This window comes from Populus alba, chromosome 15, assembly GCF_005239225.2.
Source record: "Populus alba chromosome 15, ASM523922v2, whole genome shotgun sequence".
Lineage (NCBI taxonomy): Eukaryota > Viridiplantae > Streptophyta > Magnoliopsida > Malpighiales > Salicaceae > Populus > Populus alba.
The window spans coordinates 4,263,385-4,282,946 of NC_133298.1; the positions used below are offsets into that span (position 1 = coordinate 4,263,385).

Here is a 19,562-nt window from a genome sequence, read left to right on the forward strand (position 1 = left end):
TTTAATCTTTGGATATTTTCATCAGATTCCATTTAAAATAACATAGATGGAGTTAAAAATCTAGAAGAGATAGATACATGAATGACATAAATGCTTGTGATAGGAGGGACGAGAATATATATAGAAAAATATTTTATGGGAATAGTATAGATATATAGGAAGGACCTGCAGAATATACATACATGCATACATATATATATATATATATATATATATATATATATATTTTCTTATGGGAATAATACAGACAGGAGGGATGAGAATATATACAAAAACATATTTTATGGGATTAATAAAGATATAAAATAACTTTAAATTTATAAAAAATTTAAAATGATCTATTATTTGTATTTTAATATGATAATAAAACTCTACCGGTGATATGTTATTGTATAAACATGAGATTGTAATGAAAGCAATATACAACTATATATTAAATATATTATTTGTATTGTGTATTTTCATGAATTTATTACCTGACAATGATTAAGACCATGTTTATCTACGCAGTAAGAATTACGGTTTAAGCAAAATAAAATAATAATAATAATAATAATGTCTTTTAGCTCGAAAAAGACAGACTCAAAGACAAACGCAACCATGGAAAATATCTTGTGGCTTGAAACTTCTAAAACGGTACAGACAAACAAGCACTAACTCAACGAAGAAAACGCACCAAACAAAAACTCGGCGATCAATTGCAGCATCAACACCTGAAGCCAACCCCCGAGACCAAGTCCTCGGACACTGACAGCCACAGGTTCATTCCCTCAAGTGGAAAATTACGATCCAAAACACCCCCCCTATGGGTCAAAATCACACGTGTCACACCAGAACACCACTTGTCTCCATACCAAATACAGCTGGTCTTTGCCAAAGCAAGACTCAGTCCCACTTAGATTATTCCACATGTATAAAAATAAATCAAAATCTAAGTGTAAACCGTGGTGATCTTAGCTGGCTCCTTATAACCACAGTGCCGTGTGAAAGGTACACCTCCTTATTGCCCTCCCACCATAACATATATAAGGTAGCCCCAGTCTAGTACTAACTTAGTGTGAGAAAGGAGTTCTCAGCTAGAGCATATACAATACTTCACTAGAGTGTTTTAGTATCCAACAGGAGAACTCAAGAACATTACTTTATGGATGTTTTCTGTAGTTATTCTGATCAGAACCCAATTGGGTCAATGAATTTGTTGTCAGTTCTTGACGAGCAAGAATGTTCTCATTCTTCTGTTCTTTCAGATAGTAGCATCACTAGCAGTGCTACTAAAGGAGTTCAACCAGGTGCATTTTTTTCTGACGAGGAAGTAATATTAGCTTCCAGGAATCCGAAGAAGAGGGCAGGAAGAAAGAAGTTTAGGGAAACAAGGCATCCTGTGTATAGAGGGGTGAGGAGGAGGAATTCGGGTAAGTGGGTTTGTGAAGTTAGAGAGCCTAATAAGAAATCAAGGATTTGGTTAGGGACTTTTCCTACTGCTGATATGGCTGCAAGGGCACATGATGTTGCTGCTTTGGCGTTGAGGGGAAGGTCTGCTTGCTTGAATTTTGCTGATTCTGCCTGGAGGTTGCCTACTCCGGCTTCCAGCGATGCTAAGGATATTCAGAAGGCTGCAGCGGAGGCAGCGGAGGCTTTCCGGCCGGAGGGGAGTCTGGGAGTTGAGTTAACGAGGACGAGAGATGAGGTTGAGAAGGTTGCAGGGACGGCGGCGGGGGATGTGTTTTATATGGATGATGATGCAGATTTTGGAATGCCAGGTATGTTGGCTAATATTGCAGAAGGGATGTTATTGCCGCCACCTAATTGTTGTGGTTATTCCGGTGGGGATAGTTTGGATAGCATGGAAAATAATGACACTGACATGTCATTATGGAGTTTTTCTGTTTAACATTTTTAGTTATTAGTAGAGTAATTAGGATTATAATTAAGGTAATCCGGGCTTATATTTTTGCCAGTGCGGATAAAATTTTCAAATATTGTCGTACCTCTGGTTTTCTGGGTTGGATTGTTTGGTAGAAATCTGCAGCGGTGTGGAAATTGAAGTGAGTAATAGGATTTAGGGTTACTGTTAATGTTAATAAATATTTGTGAAATTAATTTCAATCGCATCATCATGTATTAATGACATTTAAACATGCGAAAGCTGTTTCAAGCCTCAGCTTCACCTTATGCTGCTTGCCCAATTTTCTATTTGTTTGCAGCTTCATATGCACGTTTAAATGTTTCAAGTATTTCTCACACCAGTCTTACAGCAGATAAACACAACAAAGGTTTCTGTCCAACACAACGAAACTACATCAAACTATCAGCTCCTGCCAAACCCGGATTGTCCTTCGAAGCTCTGTAAGTATTGAGAGTTTGAACCAACCAACTGGATGGAGGAGATCCCAGCTGATCATCTTCTCTACTCTGGTGCTAGAAGTTATCCTTCCCCTTGTCAAACCATCAACGAACCAGATTTCCTCGGGAAAACTTCTGATGTCACACACCGGCTGTTGCGGCTTCAGTCCTTTCCCACCAAAAACTACAGTATTCCACCATTACCATGATTCCCAGATTAATAATGATACCAAACAGAGGTGGTCGACCTCAAAATAGTCCTCATCACCTTCTGCCTCTAAGTTCCTCATCAGCCACATTAAACAATTTACAGCAAAGAAGTCGGGTTCATTTTGGCTGGGAAGCAGGAATCCCCAAACCTGTTTGCAAACTCTCAGCGCATCAAGACACTCTTCCTTGGTTGTTTCCTTGCAATTTTTCCTGTTCATCCATGGATATCATTTATTTGACCCCTTGGCATGGGCCAAAAATGCCAAAGGAAGAAGAAATACGCATCACAGCATGGTTAGCAGTGCAACCTTATACGCTACCAGACCATTCGTTGCAGAAACCAACTTCAACCTCCTGCAGGAATTACACAGTGCCAGTCTTCTATTCAGCCTGGCCAGCCCATCCAGACATATTCAACTATCAGTGGTACTTCAAAGCACCCTTAGCAACGAATATTGTCTGATGAAGTTAATGCTTGATTTAGCCGGATACAACTTACAGAAGCACCAAACCTCAACCAAATTCTAACGAAACTCAAAATTATGGGGTTCAGTTTTACCTTCCAAGAAACACCTTCACAAACCATGATTTTTACAAGGCTAGAGAATCTTGCATTCCTCACATTATTTTATGCACAGTGATTTTACTCAAAACAAAATTCAATTCGCTAGCAAGAGGATATTCCATTTCAAAACATTCAGCAAACACATTGGAGAGTCGCGCCTAATTATTTGGTCTCAATTATAGTCAGTCAAATTCAACAAATAGACAACAAAAGTACTGGGCTCCCATATTCTTTCGAGACATTAAACAAACACATAGCTGACACTAGTTTACTAGCTGCCAAGCCTACGGTTTCACTTCTTCAATGAATCCCTCGTCAGAATCCAATAAGACTGGGTCACTTAGACTGCTTTGATGCTCTTCCTGCTGCTGCTGCTGGTGGTCAGTGTTCATCATCTGCTCCATGTCTTTTAGCCTGGTCCTTACCACACTTGTAACCAAAACTGCAACAATAAAAATCAATAAATAAATTCATATATAGGAGGATAGAGGAAATAGGTTTTTCTAGGTGGTGATCTTACTTCCGGCGGTGCCGATGGTCCATAACCAGAGGATCTTCAAGCCTGGACTCGTCTCTCTCGGCATTTTAGATGAAGAAATTGTGCCTTTTCTTTGTTTCTCTTTTGCCAATTACTGAAGGATGATATGCTATGGGGCTGGGGGTTGGTTAATGTAATTAGATGGGCTTCATATAAGTTAATTAGTTTAATTGCTAAAATTAGAGTAAAAACTTAAGACAACAATGAACAAACAACATAATCATGCAATAAAATATGCATCTGTATAACTATACAAATAGAGTGTTACGAATTTACTTTCATTAAATGTTCTTTTAATTCCAAATTTATTGCTGAACTATGGAAGAATCATCGAAAGAGACGAGGATAGCTAAGAGAGAAATGACATATTTCTGAGTCCTTTCAATGATTATTATAGATTTTTTTATTTTAATAATTTTTTGTAGATATTATTGGCTTTTAGTATTTAACTAGATTTGAAGGTCTGGGGCCTCTGGGCTATGCAAACGGCCAAAACATTTTTTTTCAAAGTTGAAAAAAATATCTAGTTAACTCAAGTATGCTTTTAAAAAAAATACAACTCAGGGCAAAGACTTGAACTATAGAAAAGGTTGATCTATAAATCAACTTAAAAGAAGAAGAATAACAGGAACATGTGACAAAAAAACAATTAAAAAAAAGTGATGAAGTTAAGATTCTACCCAATTAAATATTGAAAAAAAAAAAAAACTCGGGTCAACCCGACCTGACTTATCATGTATACAAGCCATGAGACTAAGATAAGCAAATAAAAATCAAATGAAAAAAAATCCAAAGCCGAATCCCGAACAAATTCAGCGTCGAAAGATGAAATTTAAAAGAGGATCAATTAAAAAAATAAAAAATAAAAAAACCCAAGCAAACCAAGCTCTTCGATCATGGTCAAGCGAATAAGACAATAAAATAGAAGGCAAATAAGGAAACATCACGTAGTTCAATTCTAAAACAACTTAAATTTAAAAAGAGTGACCAAAAAAAAATTAAGCAAACCCACAAAATCTGCAAGCTACGTGATGGGACTGAGATAGATGAATAAAAAAATCAAAGAAAATCATGAAGTCTGATTTAAAAAACACTCAACCTTGAATGATGGAATCAAAAAAGAATTTCAAAAGCGCTAACCGATATATATCCTTGTTTGTATTTGTATTTCAAAAGCGTTTTTGGAAAAATTTCAAAATTTTTTATTTTTTTCTTTGCTTCAAATCAATATTTTTTAGTGTTTTAAGATTATTTTGATGTGCTGCTATCAAAAATTAATTTTAAAAAATAAAAAATATTTTTTAGTGTTGAATGATAAAATTAGAAAAACAAAATCAATTTAGAAAACTTGCCAAAGTAAATCAAACAAAAAACAACAAATAAAAAGATCTAAGACAACCCCGTTTATTTTGAAAAATCACAAAAAAAATATAGAAAGCAAATAAAAAAAATATATAGCCTAATCATTGATATAAGTGCTTAATGATGAAGTTGAAAAAGAAATCATCTTCAAATAAATAAATAAAAATAAACCAGTAAACTAGAGCGAACCTCTAAACCTAGGTAAAGATCTTAAATTCGAAACCTATTAAATTCTAGACTCAGGTTGAATCAAGAGACTCGATTCCCAACCAATTTCATGTTGATTAGCCAAAGTAAATCCAATAAAAAAACAACAAATAAAAATAGTCAAGAAAACCCGGGTTATTTTCAAAATCAGTAAAAAGTCATACATAAAAAAAAAAATAATGAAGCCTAGTCTCCAATTGAATAATGTTGAAAGATGAAAGTTAAAAAAACATCAGTTTGAAGAAAGGAAAAAAATAGGTGAGCCTCTTAAACTTGAATTAATCTCTAAAACTTGAAACCCGTGAAATTGTAGACTTGGATTTAATCAAGAAACTCAATTCTCAACTAATCTAATGTTGAATGATAACATAAAATAAAAATTTAATTTAAAAAATTTGCCAAAACAAAAAAAAAAATACTAATAAAAAAAACAAGGATTAAATTTGACAGGAAAGAAAAAACTTAAAAAGAATGAAATTGTAAAAAAAAAAAATCAAAATCTTACCTGAAATAAAACAAATAGCAATCAACAAAATGAAAATTAAATTAAAAAAAATTAAAGAGGGATGAAAGTGAAAAGAGAATTCTAATTTTATAAATTGTTTTAAATTTTTTTTTGCAAATATTAAAATATGGAATAAAAAAATCAATTCAAAGAATTAGCAAAAAAAAAAAAACCCAACAAGGAACTAGATCCAAGATAGATGAAGTTATTTCAAGACCAACAAAAAAATCTACAAAAGGCAAATAAATAAAAAGAATGGAATCTAATCTCCAAATGAATAAATGTTGAAAAATAAAAATAAAAAACATTCAGCTTAAACAAAGAAAAATAAAAAATCAAGCAAATTCGACGTTAATCTTTTAAACCTGATGTAATCTCTAAGACTCGCAAGTCGTGAAATTCTAGATTTGGGTTCAATCAAGAAGTTTAATTCCCAATCAATTTAACGTTAAAAAAGAAATCATAAAAAAACATCAATTTTAAAAACTTGTCAAATTAAAAAAGATAACAATCAAAAGAATCTAAATCAAATTTGATAGGAAAAAAAATCTAAGAAGGATGAGATCGTAAAAAAGAAGTTTAAAAATGATCCCAAACAAAAAAATAACAATTGAAAGAATGTAAATTAAATTTAAAAGATAAAAAAAAGAAAAGGGGTGAAATTGAAAAAAATAGTAATCTAATTTTATAGATTATTCAAAATAAAACAAAGAGTAATCAAAATGACATACACCAGATATTAAGAAAAATAAAATTAAAAGGGCTGACACGGGATTTGAGGTGAAGAGAATAAGGGGAAAAAAATGGTTATCGACATCAAATCAGATATGAGATTGGTGCATGCGGCACCTCATCATGGAGGAAGTGTTAAGACTTTTCTAACGTTGTCGCAAAACGTGGCGTTTGGTAACTAAATGGCTCCGTAGGTGCCAACAATTTATATACATATAAATTTGAGTTAACTCAATATTAACAAAAAGAAAAGACCGTGATGAAAAGATGAAAAAGCCCCTTAAAGAGAATTAATTTAGTAAATATTGGATTTAAGACTAATTAAGTCATTTTATCATGCTAAAAAAGTGAAAGACTAAATAACCCATGTATCATGATAAAATCATGGAAGGAGTATTGAAACTTTTTTAACAACATTTGGTGACTAAATAACTTTTCAAACACCAATAATTTTTTAAAAATATTGAATATCTATTAAAATATATATTAAAAAAAAAAACTTGAGTTAACTCGATACTAACTAAAAAAATCGTGACAAAAAGATAAAAAACTCCTTGAAAAGAGTTTAATAAATTTTGAATTTAAAAGTAATTAAATCATTTTACCATGCCAAAAAATAAAAGACTAAAAAGCTTCTAAATGCAAGTTTATTTATTTATTTTTATTTGAGGGGTAGAAATTTTATTGTAAAACAAATTAAAAAAAAAAAACAATTTTATCCTTGTAAAACTTGAAAATAACGATTATATCATGATAAATAGCTTAAGGGCAATTTCATCATCGTGAAATTAAATAGTATTTTGTGTCTTACTCCTCCTTCAGTTTTTTGTAATGACAATTCAAAATGATAAAAAAGTTGCTGCACCAAACTTTAGCGGTAAAAATAAACTATAACCTCCAGATCCCTGCTTGAAGCAACATCACTTCTGTTACTCATTGAACTTAAGCAAAAACCATGAAACCCACCATATCTATAAACAGAAAACACACTTTATACAAAAATGTGGTTACCCCAGATTCTTTAGACAAAAATGAAAACGAAAACGTATAGTGATCTAAAAGTTGAATTTCGTTGCAGAATCTATACAACATCATGAAATAATCAGATGATCACTAATTGAAGTGCTAATGAAAGGGCCAGCGAATGCCTAAGCATTTGGGAAAAAGGTATACACAAGGAACTGCAGTTCAGATGTTCAACATAGAGGTACTCAATGTGCTTGATGCTGTCCAAAAAATCATTTACCACAAGCATTAGGGTAGAGAAATTCTACTTTGCTTTCTTGTGGAGACTTGATGTTCTAAACTCAGCATCATCCTTCGCAAAGCTCCACCAAAGATATGTAAGTGGGATGGTGGTGGCATGCCAGAGAGCATGAGCATCCACAAATCTGTGGTAAGGCGGGAAGTCATATATTTCCAAGAGCATGGCAAGGCCGCCTCCAACAACAGCCACCCACAACTTAGACCAGGAAGGGTGGTGAGTGACACCAGCCCAAACTGCCCAAATGAGAAGCTGGGCTACGCCCATGGCTACACAAACTTTAATGTTTAGACCTGCAAAATAATGGACCCGTTCAAAAACCACTTCCACTAGGCAAGCATATGATACCAAGTTTTAGACAGCAATTGTTCCATCATTTCATCTTGACCCCCACGTTTTGACCATGAAATGCCGTTTTCTAAAGCATGGGGGAAGGGAGGTGTGGGCATTTCAAGGGAAGCTTGTCCAGGAACAAAGCAGTTCCTTGGTCCAGGACTACCAGTGGACAGTTGCATTGGTCACATTTCAGCCGCATAATATAAAAGTCAAATATGTAAATTTCCCAAGCATGAATGAATGCACATTATAGATTTCATTAGCTCAGTCAACAGTTAAAGGAGACTACTTATTTGGTCTTGGTGCTAACAGATTGGAAATGGTGATACTACATAGCATGAAATTTAGCTTAATAAGATGCTAAGATGAAAAATGGCATGGCAAGAAAGGTTAGGCATGCATGTAAATGCAATGGAAAAAACTGCAATGGAGATTATTGTTAAGTTGTATTCAACAAAATCAGTGCTTGGAGCAACAACGACAATATTGAATGCAGTTTGAGTACAAAAAAAAAAAAAAGAGTGCGGCAGAAGAGGTGGGACCAGGACAGAAGAAAAAAAATATGTGACAAGACAGTCCTAAATGGACCAAGACAAAGCTTATTTAAACAAACACTTAAAGTCTGAAATATCTTAGAGCAATATGCCTTGTAGCTCCAGCATTAGTTTTAAATAAAGGTCAATTATTTTTTCTTGTAGAGCAGGAAGATTAGAAGACAGAATTACCATAATCAAGGTTGTAGCAGTTCAGATATAAGATATGTGTAGTAACAAATGCAATCACTGGAGTAGAAACCATGACCCTGGAAGCCTCATTTCTCACGCTGAAAGCTCGCAGTATTGCTAGGATAAGGGAAAACCCTAGTAATGCCACAGCAGACGAAAAATGTAGTTTCTCTGTCAACTCAACATCTCTGCAATGCAATGAATTAAATTAGAAAATCACACGCCCAGTTAACAAGGCAAAACAGAACGTAATTTTAAAATAGAAAGGAATGTGCATATATGCCATTGTCACATTACAGCTAAAACAAATGTTTGCTACCACGAATGAGCAGATTCAACATCTTCTTTCTCAATGTACTCTTTATGGTAATATCTTTTACTATGCTACAAAGAACCCGAAAGTAATATAAAATCTAAAATAGCAGCTGAAGATCTATCTTCCACCTTTCCAAATTAAGCACAGATTCAAATTGTTGATAGGAAGGTTAGTTTGCCATGATTTTGAGAAGACATCTTTACGCCCTCTCCAAACAATTCTCATAATATTGCTTACCGACTGTGGAAAACAGCACTCCAGAACCAGGAGTTCATAGATAGGATCCCATAGATGTTCCACAAGCCAGTATATTCATAGTAATTCTTCTTACTAGGAGTCAGTGGCAACTTGTAGTATATCAGGATGAAAAAGGATACCCAACCATGAAACTGAATAGCGAGATTGAGTGCAGAGAGAGCAACAGAAACAGGTTCCTGAGAAGGCAAAAAAATATCAATGTAAGATAGGTGGATCAATTATTCAGCATGGGTAAATCTTAATGTTGAACTAGAAAATTACACGTAGAAACCTGAAAACTATAAGCACGACGAAACAGCCATTTCCCATGATACTTGACAGGCTTCCCACCAAGTTTCTCTCTTTCTTCCTCCCTGGTGAGCATGCAGTGGTATCGACAGTCACTACGACAATCCCATTGTTTCCACTGCAGATAGAGTGGCTCTTGTAGATACCATGGCCCACCCTCCGGCTTCCCATCAGACAAGAATTTACAGTGTTGGAAGCATTTTCCCCCCACACACCCAGTTTTCTCACACTGCTCCACACAAGCTCTGGTAATTGAGTAGCAAATGCATCATAAAAACTACAGTTAATTCCAATCCTAACAAAACCAAACTCAAACAAAATAGAAAATAGCACACAGGCCATAGTGGGGACAAGGGGAGCTGCAACCCCTCAAAAAAAAAAATCTTAATGCTATTTATGCAAATGAACAGTGATTATGAACAGCATGACGATGAATGGCACCCCCTGCAGCCCCCAAGGATTTTTTTTTTACCTTCTGCCAAGGCAAATACGCAACATCTCCTAAACATAGATACCCTCAAATTAGTCAATCTTCCAAGCAAAACTCTAAGACACCCTGGTTTTCTCTCCTTATTACTCCTCGCACATTGCCCCGAAAACAGCAGAGAAGCTTCAAGTTTTAAACTCCAACCACCCCAAATTTACATACTTGTTATTAAAGACCTTTCTAATAAATAAGCCATCAGCAGTACGGCTTCTCATAAGCATGAAATTATGACACACCAAACCATTATAAAAACTTAAAATAACCCATTAACTGTAAGAATTTCTAAAAAACAGTAAAAAATATTTTCCGATTGCAACCCAAAATTTGACCAAAAAACCATTGAATTTCAATTCATAAACCATCATTTCAGTACTAAATAGCCAGCATTTTTCACCTCTCAAATTCAAATTCACAGTCAAAACTGAACAAAAACAACTACTAATTACTAAATTCAGTCAATGATGCAGAATTTAAAGTCTAATTAACCATAAAAATTACTTAATTAAGCTCATATTGAAATGCAAATGAATCAAACGACAAACTTTTACTTGTAAATCGGATCAGCATCACCATCACTCGCGTGAACCCCATCCATTAAGAGGACTACTATCCAAGCAAAGAGCAGAATCCGATAAAACGGCGAACGAGCCATCTGATTCGTTGACGGAACAATAAAAGTCAACATAAAGGTGCAAAAGGAAGAGACTTTTTCAGATTTATAAAAGATCAACGGTTGCTGATCGCGATTGATATTGGAGTGATGAAGGTTTGAATGATGATGATAGGTAGTAATAAGAGTTCCATGGGAGTGAGTGAGGACCGAGTCAAGGTGAGATGATGATTGAGTTGAGGAGCGAGTTTTGGTTCGGGACTAAATAAAGAGAGGGAATAAAGGAATCTCGTGAAGAGCTGAGCTTGAGGGGATTTATGAGGAGACACGTGGATTTTGAAAATGTTTTGATGTTACTTAGTTATCCTTGAAGTTTGAGTTAATTACGGGATTGTCTTCATAGAGTTTTGAGATGGTGTCGGCCGGTGCATGATTGTCGTTGATTATTGACCGTTGGAGGGTGCTCATGGCGTGAATAATTGGGATTTCTTCCTCACAAATTGGAAAAGAAAAAAAAATCTTATTGTTCTCAATTTAATAATTAACATTTGAATAATTCAGATAAAAAAATTCACTTTGGTAATTTAATAATTAAATTTTTTTAATAAAAAAAGAAGAAAATATAAGTGGAATTAGGTAAATAGTTATTTTTCTAAATTAATTTGTATTAAGATAATCATCTAAAATAAGTTTTACATGTTTTCATAGCTAAAAACATTAACCATGATGGAATTTTCAAACAAATCAAATCAAATCATGATATTTGAAATAATTAAACAAGACATTTACCATGAAATTTTGTTATTTTTCTCTACTCAATCATGCATAAAATATATTATAGTTGTTATATTACGATGCTAATAACATGAAAATGGTGTGATTTTATAATAAAATAATTACAAGTGAATATTTTGTTTCCTTAATTATTCAACGCGTTATGAATATCATCTCTCAAATTCATATAAAATCCATTTCAATTTATTTTTTTTACATTAGAAAATCACCACACCATCTCTCAAGATAAATAAAGAATCAAACTATATATAGAAAACAAATCCACTATCTTCACATCAAATTCAATATTTTATCCCAATTACTATATTCTAAAATAAAATACTACCAAAATTGAAAAATAAAAAATATAAGATAAAAAATCTTAATACGCGTGTTAAAAACGCGCTCATTATTTGATTCTCCTTTCATTTCGTCTCCTTCCCTGTACTTTCTTACTTGCTCTTACATCACCAAGAACCATGGCCTCTGCAGCTCCTCCTCTCCTCCTCCAAACACTCCCCACTCGCATCCTCACCCCATCTCTCCACGCGCCAGCCAAACTCAAATTCAAACTCCATCCCTCCTCCTCTCCTCGTCTCCGCCAATCCCGGCCTTTCCCGCCATTACTAAAACGGCACCGGACTGCAACGACAATCACTTCTGCTTACGTGACCGGACCAGCATCCGACCCGATTGTGACCGAACCGGACCACAAACTCGACCCGACCAATGACGAGTCGTCTGTAACGGAGAAGGTTCAGTCAACGGAACTGATAAGTTGGGGTCTTTTGTGGACTCTGTTGGCTAAGCATAAAGCACGACTCGTCATTTGTGCTTTCACTCTTGCTGGTTGCACCTCTTGTACTCTCTCCATGCCTATATTTTCAGGTAACCATCACTAAGTTTATTGCTTTATGTTTTCGTCAAGAAGTGTTTTGATTTGTGTTGATTTTTATTTTGGTTGCAGGGAGATTTTTTGAGGTGTTGATTGGTGCGAGACCGGAGCCTCTATGGAGGTTGCTTAGTAAGATTGGAGTGTTATACGCTTTGGAACCGATTTTTACAGTGATCTTTGTTGTAAACATGAATACAGTATGGGAGAAGGTTATGGCAACACTGAGAGCTCAGATTTTTAGAAGGGTCTTGATTCAGAAGGTAAATGAACTTGTCAAACCGGGCAATTGGTTTTCTTAACGTGTTCAATGTTGAGTTATACGGTCTTTTACAAGCACTTTTGTTGTTTTTTGTTGCAATGCAGGTGGAGTTTTTTGATAGATACAAGGTTTGTTACTGATGCTTGAGAACTTGTGTTGATGTTTGTTAGTGATTTGGACGTGATTAAGGATTGTATGTTGTGTTGTTTTGTGTTTCTTGCAGGTTGGTGAACTTAGTGCTCTGTTGACGTCTGATTTGGGTTCGTTTAAAGATATTGTGAGCGAGAACATTTCGAGGGATCGTGGATTTAGGGCATTTTCTGAGGCAAGCCACTCTATACTAAAACAAAAGTGAGCTTTATGTTGCTAATCGTTTGATTTGGATGGAATTTACTTACATTTTTGCTTTTAGTAACATGTATTTCTGCAATAGTTTGTGTTGATTTAGTGCAATGCTGTTGCAATTGATACTGAAATTTTCTGAAACAAATCTTGCCTGTCGTATCGTCTATAAGATTTCCATTCATGATCAACTGTCAGAAGCTATGGATGTTTTACATCTCCTGTATGTTTGTTGCCTCAACAGGTCACTGGAACCATATGCATACTGTTTGCTCTGGCCCCCCAACTAGCACCGATTCTGGGGGTTTTGATGTTTGCCGTGTCTTTTTCAGTTGGTAAATATTTTATTGTGAAAATGATCAAGATTTCTACAGTGCCTCCTATATGTTCTTTAAGTTTACACCATTTATTCTTCATGACATAAATGGCATTATGTATAGTATTAGCTTTGATAAATTTCCCGTTTTTAACTTTTCTCTTCATAATGGTGCCTATTCTGGACTGTAATGAGTTCATCATTAGTAATCTATTTTGCAGTGATTTGCTGACATTGATATGTGATGAAACCTATCTTGTCTTTCATATGCTTTGCTTTCACCAACACAATTACCTATGGCAATCCTTTTATTTCTTTCTGACTTCTGTTTCCTTGATTGCTGCTAAATGATATTTAAATTCTCAAGCTGTATACAAGCGATCAACTGTACCTGTTTTCAAAGCTCATGGAAAGGCCCAGGCATCCATATCTGATTGTGTGACGGAAACCTTTTCTGCTATCCGTACTGTAAGTTGTTGGTTATGCTTTGTTACATAGTTCTTTTGACAGTCCTAGCTTGTCCTAGTTGTTGACCCATAAAGTCAGTTTGTCCTGTATGGAGTGATGAGTGTGGGAAAGAATAGGATGAATTTGTGCTCGATACTGAAAATAGCAAATTTACTGTCACAGGTGAGATCCTTTGGTGGTGAAAAGCACCAAATGCTAAACTTTGGCAGCCAGGTAAATTGTAGGCTGTGGTTCTTTATGAAATTGGTGATTTCTAGATTGATTTTTCTGTTAATTATATCAAAGATGTTGGTAGGTTCTTGCTTATCAAAGAAGTGGTATAAAGCTCGGGGCTTTCAAATCCGTGAATGAATCATTGACAAGGGTTGCTGTATATATTTCGTTGCTGACTTTATACAGTCTTGGAGGAAGCAGAGTAAAGGCTGTAAGCTTCTACCCTTTGACACGTCTCTCTAGCCTTTTAAATATGCATAATGTGATCCAGATTCCCAATTCAGATCCACTTTACAGTCTACATGTAATATTAGTTTACATTCTGTCAATTTTTTGAGAAATTGATACACAATGTTGGTTTTCAAAATTGTGACTTTTGAAGAATCAGCCTTTGATGAGAAAAGAAAAAAAAGAACACAAACACTAACAAAAACAATAGAGGAGCTCATACTGTGCTCTGCTCCATGGATTCTATACAATTGGTGCACTTCTTAATGCATATTGCCTGCTTCATCATAACATGTTTGTTCCCTGACTAATTTTCCATTTGATATGCTCACTGTGAGGCTGCTGCCTGGTCACATTATTGGGTATATTTGATCTGTTGAATATATTTTACCTTCAGTTTTTGTGTATCGCCCACTGCCTTGAAAGCAAGATGTTACTTTGATATCTTGACACAAGATGATTGAACTAAAAATGACTGAGCTGTGCTCCAACTTCAATTCATTTTGCAAACAAATCGCTCTGAACACCAAATGGCAAGATAAGGAACTACAAGAATAAGTAGGCAAGCTAATTTATACAACTATCACATTGCTTCTACCTATAAGAATAAGTAGGCAAGCTAATTTGTACACCTATCACATTCCTTCTACCTCTATTATCCCTCTGATTTTATTCGTATCAAACCTAAAGTGAGTTGCTATTTTGTTTTTCCTGCCATATTTTATTGCTTGCAGGGTTTACTCTCTGTTGGAACTATTGCTTCTTTCATCGGATACACTTTCACATTAACTTTTGCTGTGAGTTCTATCTCACTCCTTCTCCGGTATGTTACAATTTTCTTCTCTTTGGTGTAGTCTTTGAAGTGATTCATTTCTCAGGTTCAAGGGCTGGTCAATACATTCGGAGATCTTCGCGGAGCACTTGCTGCCATTGAGAGGATTAATTCTGTTTTATCTGGAGCAGAAATTGATGAGGCCCTTGCCTATGGTTTAGAAAGACAAATCCAGAAAAAAGAAGTACATGATGAGAAAATTAGTTTGTTCTTAGTTGATGGTTACGGTGGACAGAATCAAATTTATAATGCACATTACATGTCAGCCCTAAAATCAGCCAACACCTTGTGTAGCTTTGCTGGGTCTGGTGATGTTTGTCTTGAAGGTATCTTTATTGCATTTCTCATTTACTTCCACACATTTTCCACTCTTCACTCCAACTTAATTGTTAATTATATTGTTGCAGGCCTATGTCCTCTTATTACTGTATGTGAACAGACCATCTCTTATGGAACTAAATATAATGGCTGTTCCAAATTAAATATGGAAGTCCAAAAAGAAATTTGAGAGAACTTTGTGCTTTTTACTTGTTTAATTTGAAGGTTGAAAGTAGAACATGGATCAAGGATCAAAGATTAGACCCTACTTGTCAATCATCTCTACTCTGAATTCATTTTTTTTTTCTTTTTTCCAACTGATAATTTGTTATGCAGATGTGCACTTCTCTTACCCTTTACGACCTGATGTGCAAATCTTGAATGGTCTTAATTTGACTCTGAAATGTGGAACTGTGACCGCTCTAGTGGGCTCTAGTGGTTCAGGCAAAAGTACCATAGTACAACTATTGGCACGCTTTTATGAGGTTTAGTTGATTCTCAAAATTTTAATTTCAAAAATTAAATTGCAATTTTATTAAACCATTATAGAATGTTGGGAAATGATATACATGTCTTGTTCTTGCAGCCAACCAGAGGTCGGATTACAGTTTCAGGAGAGGATGTCCGAACATTTGAAAAGACTGAATGGGTGGAGGTCGTCTCCATCGTGAATCAGGTAATGTTTTGAATTACCATATGTTGACTCAATGCATTAAATTCACAACATTTATGGAATCATCCCTGCATTCTCAGCATGGAGACAAAATACTTCCCATTGAATATGATTAATGAGTGTCTGTTGTTGCTGAGATGCAACTTGATTTGGTTCTAACCCAAGAGGTCGAATAACCTAGACCTTGGATTGTCAGTAGCAGGATGTTTTTGACAATCAAGTTTTTAAGTGTGAATTAGGAATTGTAGATTGCCAACTATGTCTACAAGTCACCACATAATTCAGTAACCAATTATGTGTGGTAACCAAAATATTAGGCCGCCATGATTCAGAGAATAAAAGGAGCTTTGTAACAAGAAAAGAATAGGCAAAGGAGGAAGGAGACTTGATTATTTCTTGTTGACTTTTTCTATGTATGCACACTTGTATCCTGTGTGTCTGTTAATGAGTACACAATTTCAGCATCTCAGGAATAGCAATGATCAGAACTGAAGTCATATTGATAGTAGGGCATTGTGGGGGACTTTGCACGTATATAGTTAGTTGTTTGCTTGTGTCTTAAACTGCTCTGTTTGGGCCAAACTTGGAGGGTCTGGAATGATTCTTCAGATCTTATGACAAGCCATGGTGTGCATGTTATGAAGGAACTGCTTTAATTACTTGGTTCAAACTTTCTCATTTTTCTCAAAGCTAAGCATATACTGTAAACAGGAACCTGTTCTTTTCTCGGTATCTGTTGGAGAAAATATCGCATATGGGCTTCCAGATGATAATGTATCGAAAGACGATATAATAAAGGCTGCCAAAGCTGCAAATGCTCATGAATTTATAATATCACTTCCACAGGTTTGGTATCTTGTAATTACGCGACAGCTCTACCTTTGCTTGTTTTGACCTTCATTTCTGAACCTTTATTTGGATTTTAAAGGGTTATGACACTCTAGTTGGTGAGCGTGGAGGCTTACTGAGTGGAGGACAGAGGCAGGTATGTCAATGAACTCTTTAGAGAGTGAGGAAGAAATAAGCGATTAATGATTATTTTCTGATCTACAATATTCAGTGAAAGAGAAAAGTGGTAAAATTTTATTCTCTGGTCTTTGTTCCTCAGAGAATTGCTATTGCAAGAGCTCTGCTCAAGAATGCACCAATATTAATACTTGATGAGGTAAGCTCTTTATTTTCTTCTCTCTGCATATTTGTGTACTCTCCAAGCTTGTGTTGGGCATGCCTTGACTCATGATCCTTGAAATATTGTCATATTGTTTCACTTATTGCTCTGATGTGAGGTCAGGTGTTAGAAATTAAAAAAATTTCTTGTTTCAAGACTTGATAAGACATCTTGTTCTTTTGTTCAGGCCACTAGTGCACTTGATGCAGTTAGTGAACGTCTTGTCCAGGATGCTCTGGACCAACTAATGAAGGGCAGAACAACATTGGTGATTGCCCATAGGTTAAGCACAGTTCAGAATGCTAATCAGATTGCGCTTTGTTCTGGTGGGAGGATTGCAGAACTAGGGACCCACTCTGAGTTGCTAGATAAGAAGGGTCAATATGCTTCATTAGTTGGCACTCAAAGACTGGCATTTGAGTGACTGAAACTGCTAGATATAGATATTACCAATGGTTGAATAGAAAACCCCAGACAAACAATCATGCAAGTTTCTTGTGGAATTTCATCCAGCAGCAGTTGTCTTGGAATTTAAAGTTTCTTCATTTTCTACAGAGGCACTAATATTTCCATTTTCAGAGGAACTGGTGGCAGGAAGTGGCTAAAGGAGATTTGCTGCCTTGAAAGTTGAAAACAAGCAAAAGCTTCTATTGATTCCGAGTCTTTTTTTTTCCTCCATATTTATACATCATATGTCACTAATCGGTTGTAAAGAACTAAAATTCGTGAAGACATACCATTGTTTCCACAGCTATAAATGATAGCAATCATCACAGCAGCTGTTCTTATAATGAGTCCATACTTCCCAGCCCATTATTTGTTTTAGTTTAGTTTTTGTGCTTCTGTTTGCATTAATTAATTTATTTGTGCATTTGGAATGCCAGGGATCCCATGATAATGCCCTCATGTCCCAGGCACAGATCTGTTATGCTAGTAATGGAACATACAGGAGAGCCTCTGGTTGATAGTGTTGTATATTTTTCTGTATAAAGAGATGAGCAGCTCATGTTCAAGCATGGAGGACTGAGTTCCTGACACCATCAAGGAGAGTTAGAAAGGGAAAAAACAGCACTGAGTTTTGTGGGAAGACCAAGGAAGGTGTTCATGAACAGTTGCCACTCCGACCAGTCTGCATTTCCCTTCTCTTTCCAATCCTTCACCTTATCGTTCGTGTTGATTCCTCCCTCTGATGTTAGGACCGTCTGTCTTTACAAGCAGTGGAGGAGCTCTATAGATGGTCAAATTTTATACTAGGTTAAAATTCTCATGATAATCATACATTATAGAAAATACTTGTTTATAATAAAATCAAATAAAGGGACCACAGTAAATTCTTGAAAGAAATCTAGGGACCAAGATGTATATGAGAAACATAATTTCACGACGCCACGTGGGACACAAACTGACAAAATAGTGTAATAAAGACAAAATATGACATACATGGATGATATAAAAAAAAAAAAAAAAAAACATAGTAAAAGGGACTTTTAAACACAAAAACATGGATACAGAGAAGCAATGTCCGGTAAACACCGGGTCAAGAAGAAAATGTATTGTGGTTGCCAAAATTTTTTCAGTTTTCATGTGGTAATCAAAATATTAGGGTAAACTTCATTTTTGCTTCATCAACTTTTGCTACCTCTGAAGTTTAAAACTTCCCAATGTTACCCCTAACCTTCTTTTTGAATTTGATTCTCAATTTTTTTAGGCTTTTAATTGTTTTTTTTTAAAAAAAAATATTATAGCATAAATGGGGATGTTTGAGAGGAAAAATTGGGATTAAAACAAATAAAATAAAAATATTTAAAAAGTCAGCTTTTGTTAAGAAAAATATTAGCAGTAAAGGGAAAATTCTAAACATTTTAAGAAATGTACCAATCCACATTTTCCAAAATTTGCAAGATGGTAGGTGACCATTGGGATTTTGGCACTTAGCTATTGGTTGAACTTGAACACTGAAGTCATGAGTGGAAGCTTTGTGGTTATCAACTCTTGAAAGGTCAATTTCCTATCTTCTTTGTCACTTGCCAAAGTACCCTCTCCTTGTCTCCTAAGCTCCTACATAAATTGGGACCTGAAGACTGAAGATCTTGAGGGCAGAGAGCAGACATCAAGCTTGAAATTTTGTTTTTGTCTCTTGAAATGGGGGGTTGCAGAACATGGATATATGATTGTGCTTTTGTGCTGAATGACCTGCTTCTTTACCCCATTGGACATGTAATAATGTCCTCTCCTTTACTTCATTTCCCAGGACAGGTGGCATCAAGAGACCTTTGTTGCCTGCCCTCCACCTTGGAAGTGGTCCATGTCAGGCTAGTGGAGAGTTGCAA

General features: G+C 35.4%; 4 protein-coding genes across 7 annotated transcripts; 2 read left to right on the forward strand and 2 right to left on the reverse strand.

Moving 5' to 3' along the window:
- The first annotated feature begins 998 nt into the window (after positions 1–998).
- Positions 999–3,734, forward strand: LOC118056399 (dehydration-responsive element-binding protein 1E). 3 transcript variants are annotated; one of them, XM_035068593.2, is made up of 2 exons: positions 999–1,760; positions 2,205–3,734. In XM_035068593.2, the coding sequence occupies exons 1-2, from the start codon at positions 1,145–1,147 to the stop codon at positions 2,348–2,350; spliced, it is 762 nt and encodes a 253-aa protein (XP_034924484.1). In that variant the 5' UTR covers positions 999–1,144; the 3' UTR covers positions 2,351–3,734. The 3 variants fall into 3 exon arrangements, with proteins under 3 accessions (XP_034924484.1, XP_034924485.1, XP_034924486.1); XM_035068594.2 differs by having other exon boundaries at positions 1,000–1,760; positions 2,256–3,734; XM_035068595.2 differs by having other exon boundaries at positions 1,002–1,760; positions 2,259–3,734.
- Positions 3,263–3,778, reverse strand: LOC118056400 (uncharacterized). Its single transcript, XM_035068596.2, has 2 exons — positions 3,639–3,778; positions 3,263–3,560 (listed from the first exon to the last, which is right to left on the reverse strand). The coding sequence occupies exons 1-2, from the start codon at positions 3,700–3,702 to the stop codon at positions 3,403–3,405; spliced, it is 222 nt and encodes a 73-aa protein (XP_034924487.1). The 5' UTR covers positions 3,703–3,778; the 3' UTR covers positions 3,263–3,402.
- A 3,635-nt stretch (positions 3,779–7,413) lies between these two features.
- LOC118056401 (uncharacterized) lies at positions 7,414–11,073 on the reverse strand. Of its 2 annotated transcripts, none has more exons than XM_073404754.1 (5): positions 10,685–11,073; positions 9,623–9,894; positions 9,341–9,537; positions 8,788–8,975; positions 7,414–8,019 (listed from the first exon to the last, which is right to left on the reverse strand). In XM_073404754.1, the coding sequence occupies exons 1-5, from the start codon at positions 10,725–10,727 to the stop codon at positions 7,733–7,735; spliced, it is 987 nt and encodes a 328-aa protein (XP_073260855.1). In that variant the 5' UTR covers positions 10,728–11,073; the 3' UTR covers positions 7,414–7,732. The 2 variants fall into 2 exon arrangements, with proteins under 2 accessions (XP_073260855.1, XP_034924489.1); XM_035068598.2 differs by having other exon boundaries at positions 9,633–9,894; positions 10,685–11,069.
- Positions 11,074–11,941: 868 nt separating this feature from the next.
- On the forward strand, positions 11,942–18,021 carry LOC118056402 (ABC transporter B family member 28). The gene is made up of 16 exons (XM_035068599.2): positions 11,942–12,408; positions 12,488–12,675; positions 12,779–12,802; positions 12,898–12,999; positions 13,261–13,351; positions 13,700–13,800; positions 13,963–14,013; positions 14,096–14,224; positions 14,976–15,038; positions 15,120–15,399; positions 15,728–15,876; positions 15,978–16,067; positions 16,776–16,910; positions 16,993–17,049; positions 17,173–17,229; positions 17,420–18,021. Exons 1-16 carry the CDS (start codon positions 12,000–12,002, stop codon positions 17,654–17,656), a joined length of 2,163 nt encoding a protein of 720 aa, XP_034924490.1. The 5' UTR covers positions 11,942–11,999; the 3' UTR covers positions 17,657–18,021.
- Positions 18,022–19,562: the final 1,541 nt, after the last annotated feature.

Bases quoted from the DNA above. Each gene is read 5' to 3' on its own strand.
- LOC118056399 (XM_035068593.2), top strand. From the start codon at position 1,145: ATGGATGTTTTCTGTAGTTATTCTGATCAGAACCCAATTGGGTCAATG. The intron at 1,761-2,204 runs GTATGTTGGCTA...ATTTGTTTGCAG, and splicing joins TGCAGATTTTGGAATGCCAG to CTTCATATGCACGTTTAAAT.
- LOC118056400 (XM_035068596.2), bottom strand. From the start codon at position 3,702: ATGCCGAGAGAGACGAGTCCAGGCTTGAAGATCCTCTGGTTATGGACC. The intron at 3,561-3,638 runs GTAAGATCACCA...TTATTGTTGCAG, and splicing joins GACCATCGGCACCGCCGGAA to TTTTGGTTACAAGTGTGGTA.
- LOC118056401 (XM_035068598.2), bottom strand. From the start codon at position 10,821: ATGTTGACTTTTATTGTTCCGTCAACGAATCAGATGGCTCGTTCGCCG. The intron at 9,895-10,684 runs GTAAAAGTTTGT...CTCAATTACCAG, and splicing joins GATGCTGATCCGATTTACAA to AGCTTGTGTGGAGCAGTGTG. The intron at 9,538-9,632 runs GTTTCTACGTGT...TTGCCTTCTCAG, and splicing joins GTCGTGCTTATAGTTTTCAG to GAACCTGTTTCTGTTGCTCT.
- LOC118056402 (XM_035068599.2), top strand. From the start codon at position 12,000: ATGGCCTCTGCAGCTCCTCCTCTCCTCCTCCAAACACTCCCCACTCGC. The intron at 14,225-14,975 runs GTAAGCTTCTAC...TATTGCTTGCAG, and splicing joins GAGGAAGCAGAGTAAAGGCT to GGTTTACTCTCTGTTGGAAC. The intron at 17,050-17,172 runs GTATGTCAATGA...TTTGTTCCTCAG, and splicing joins TGAGTGGAGGACAGAGGCAG to AGAATTGCTATTGCAAGAGC.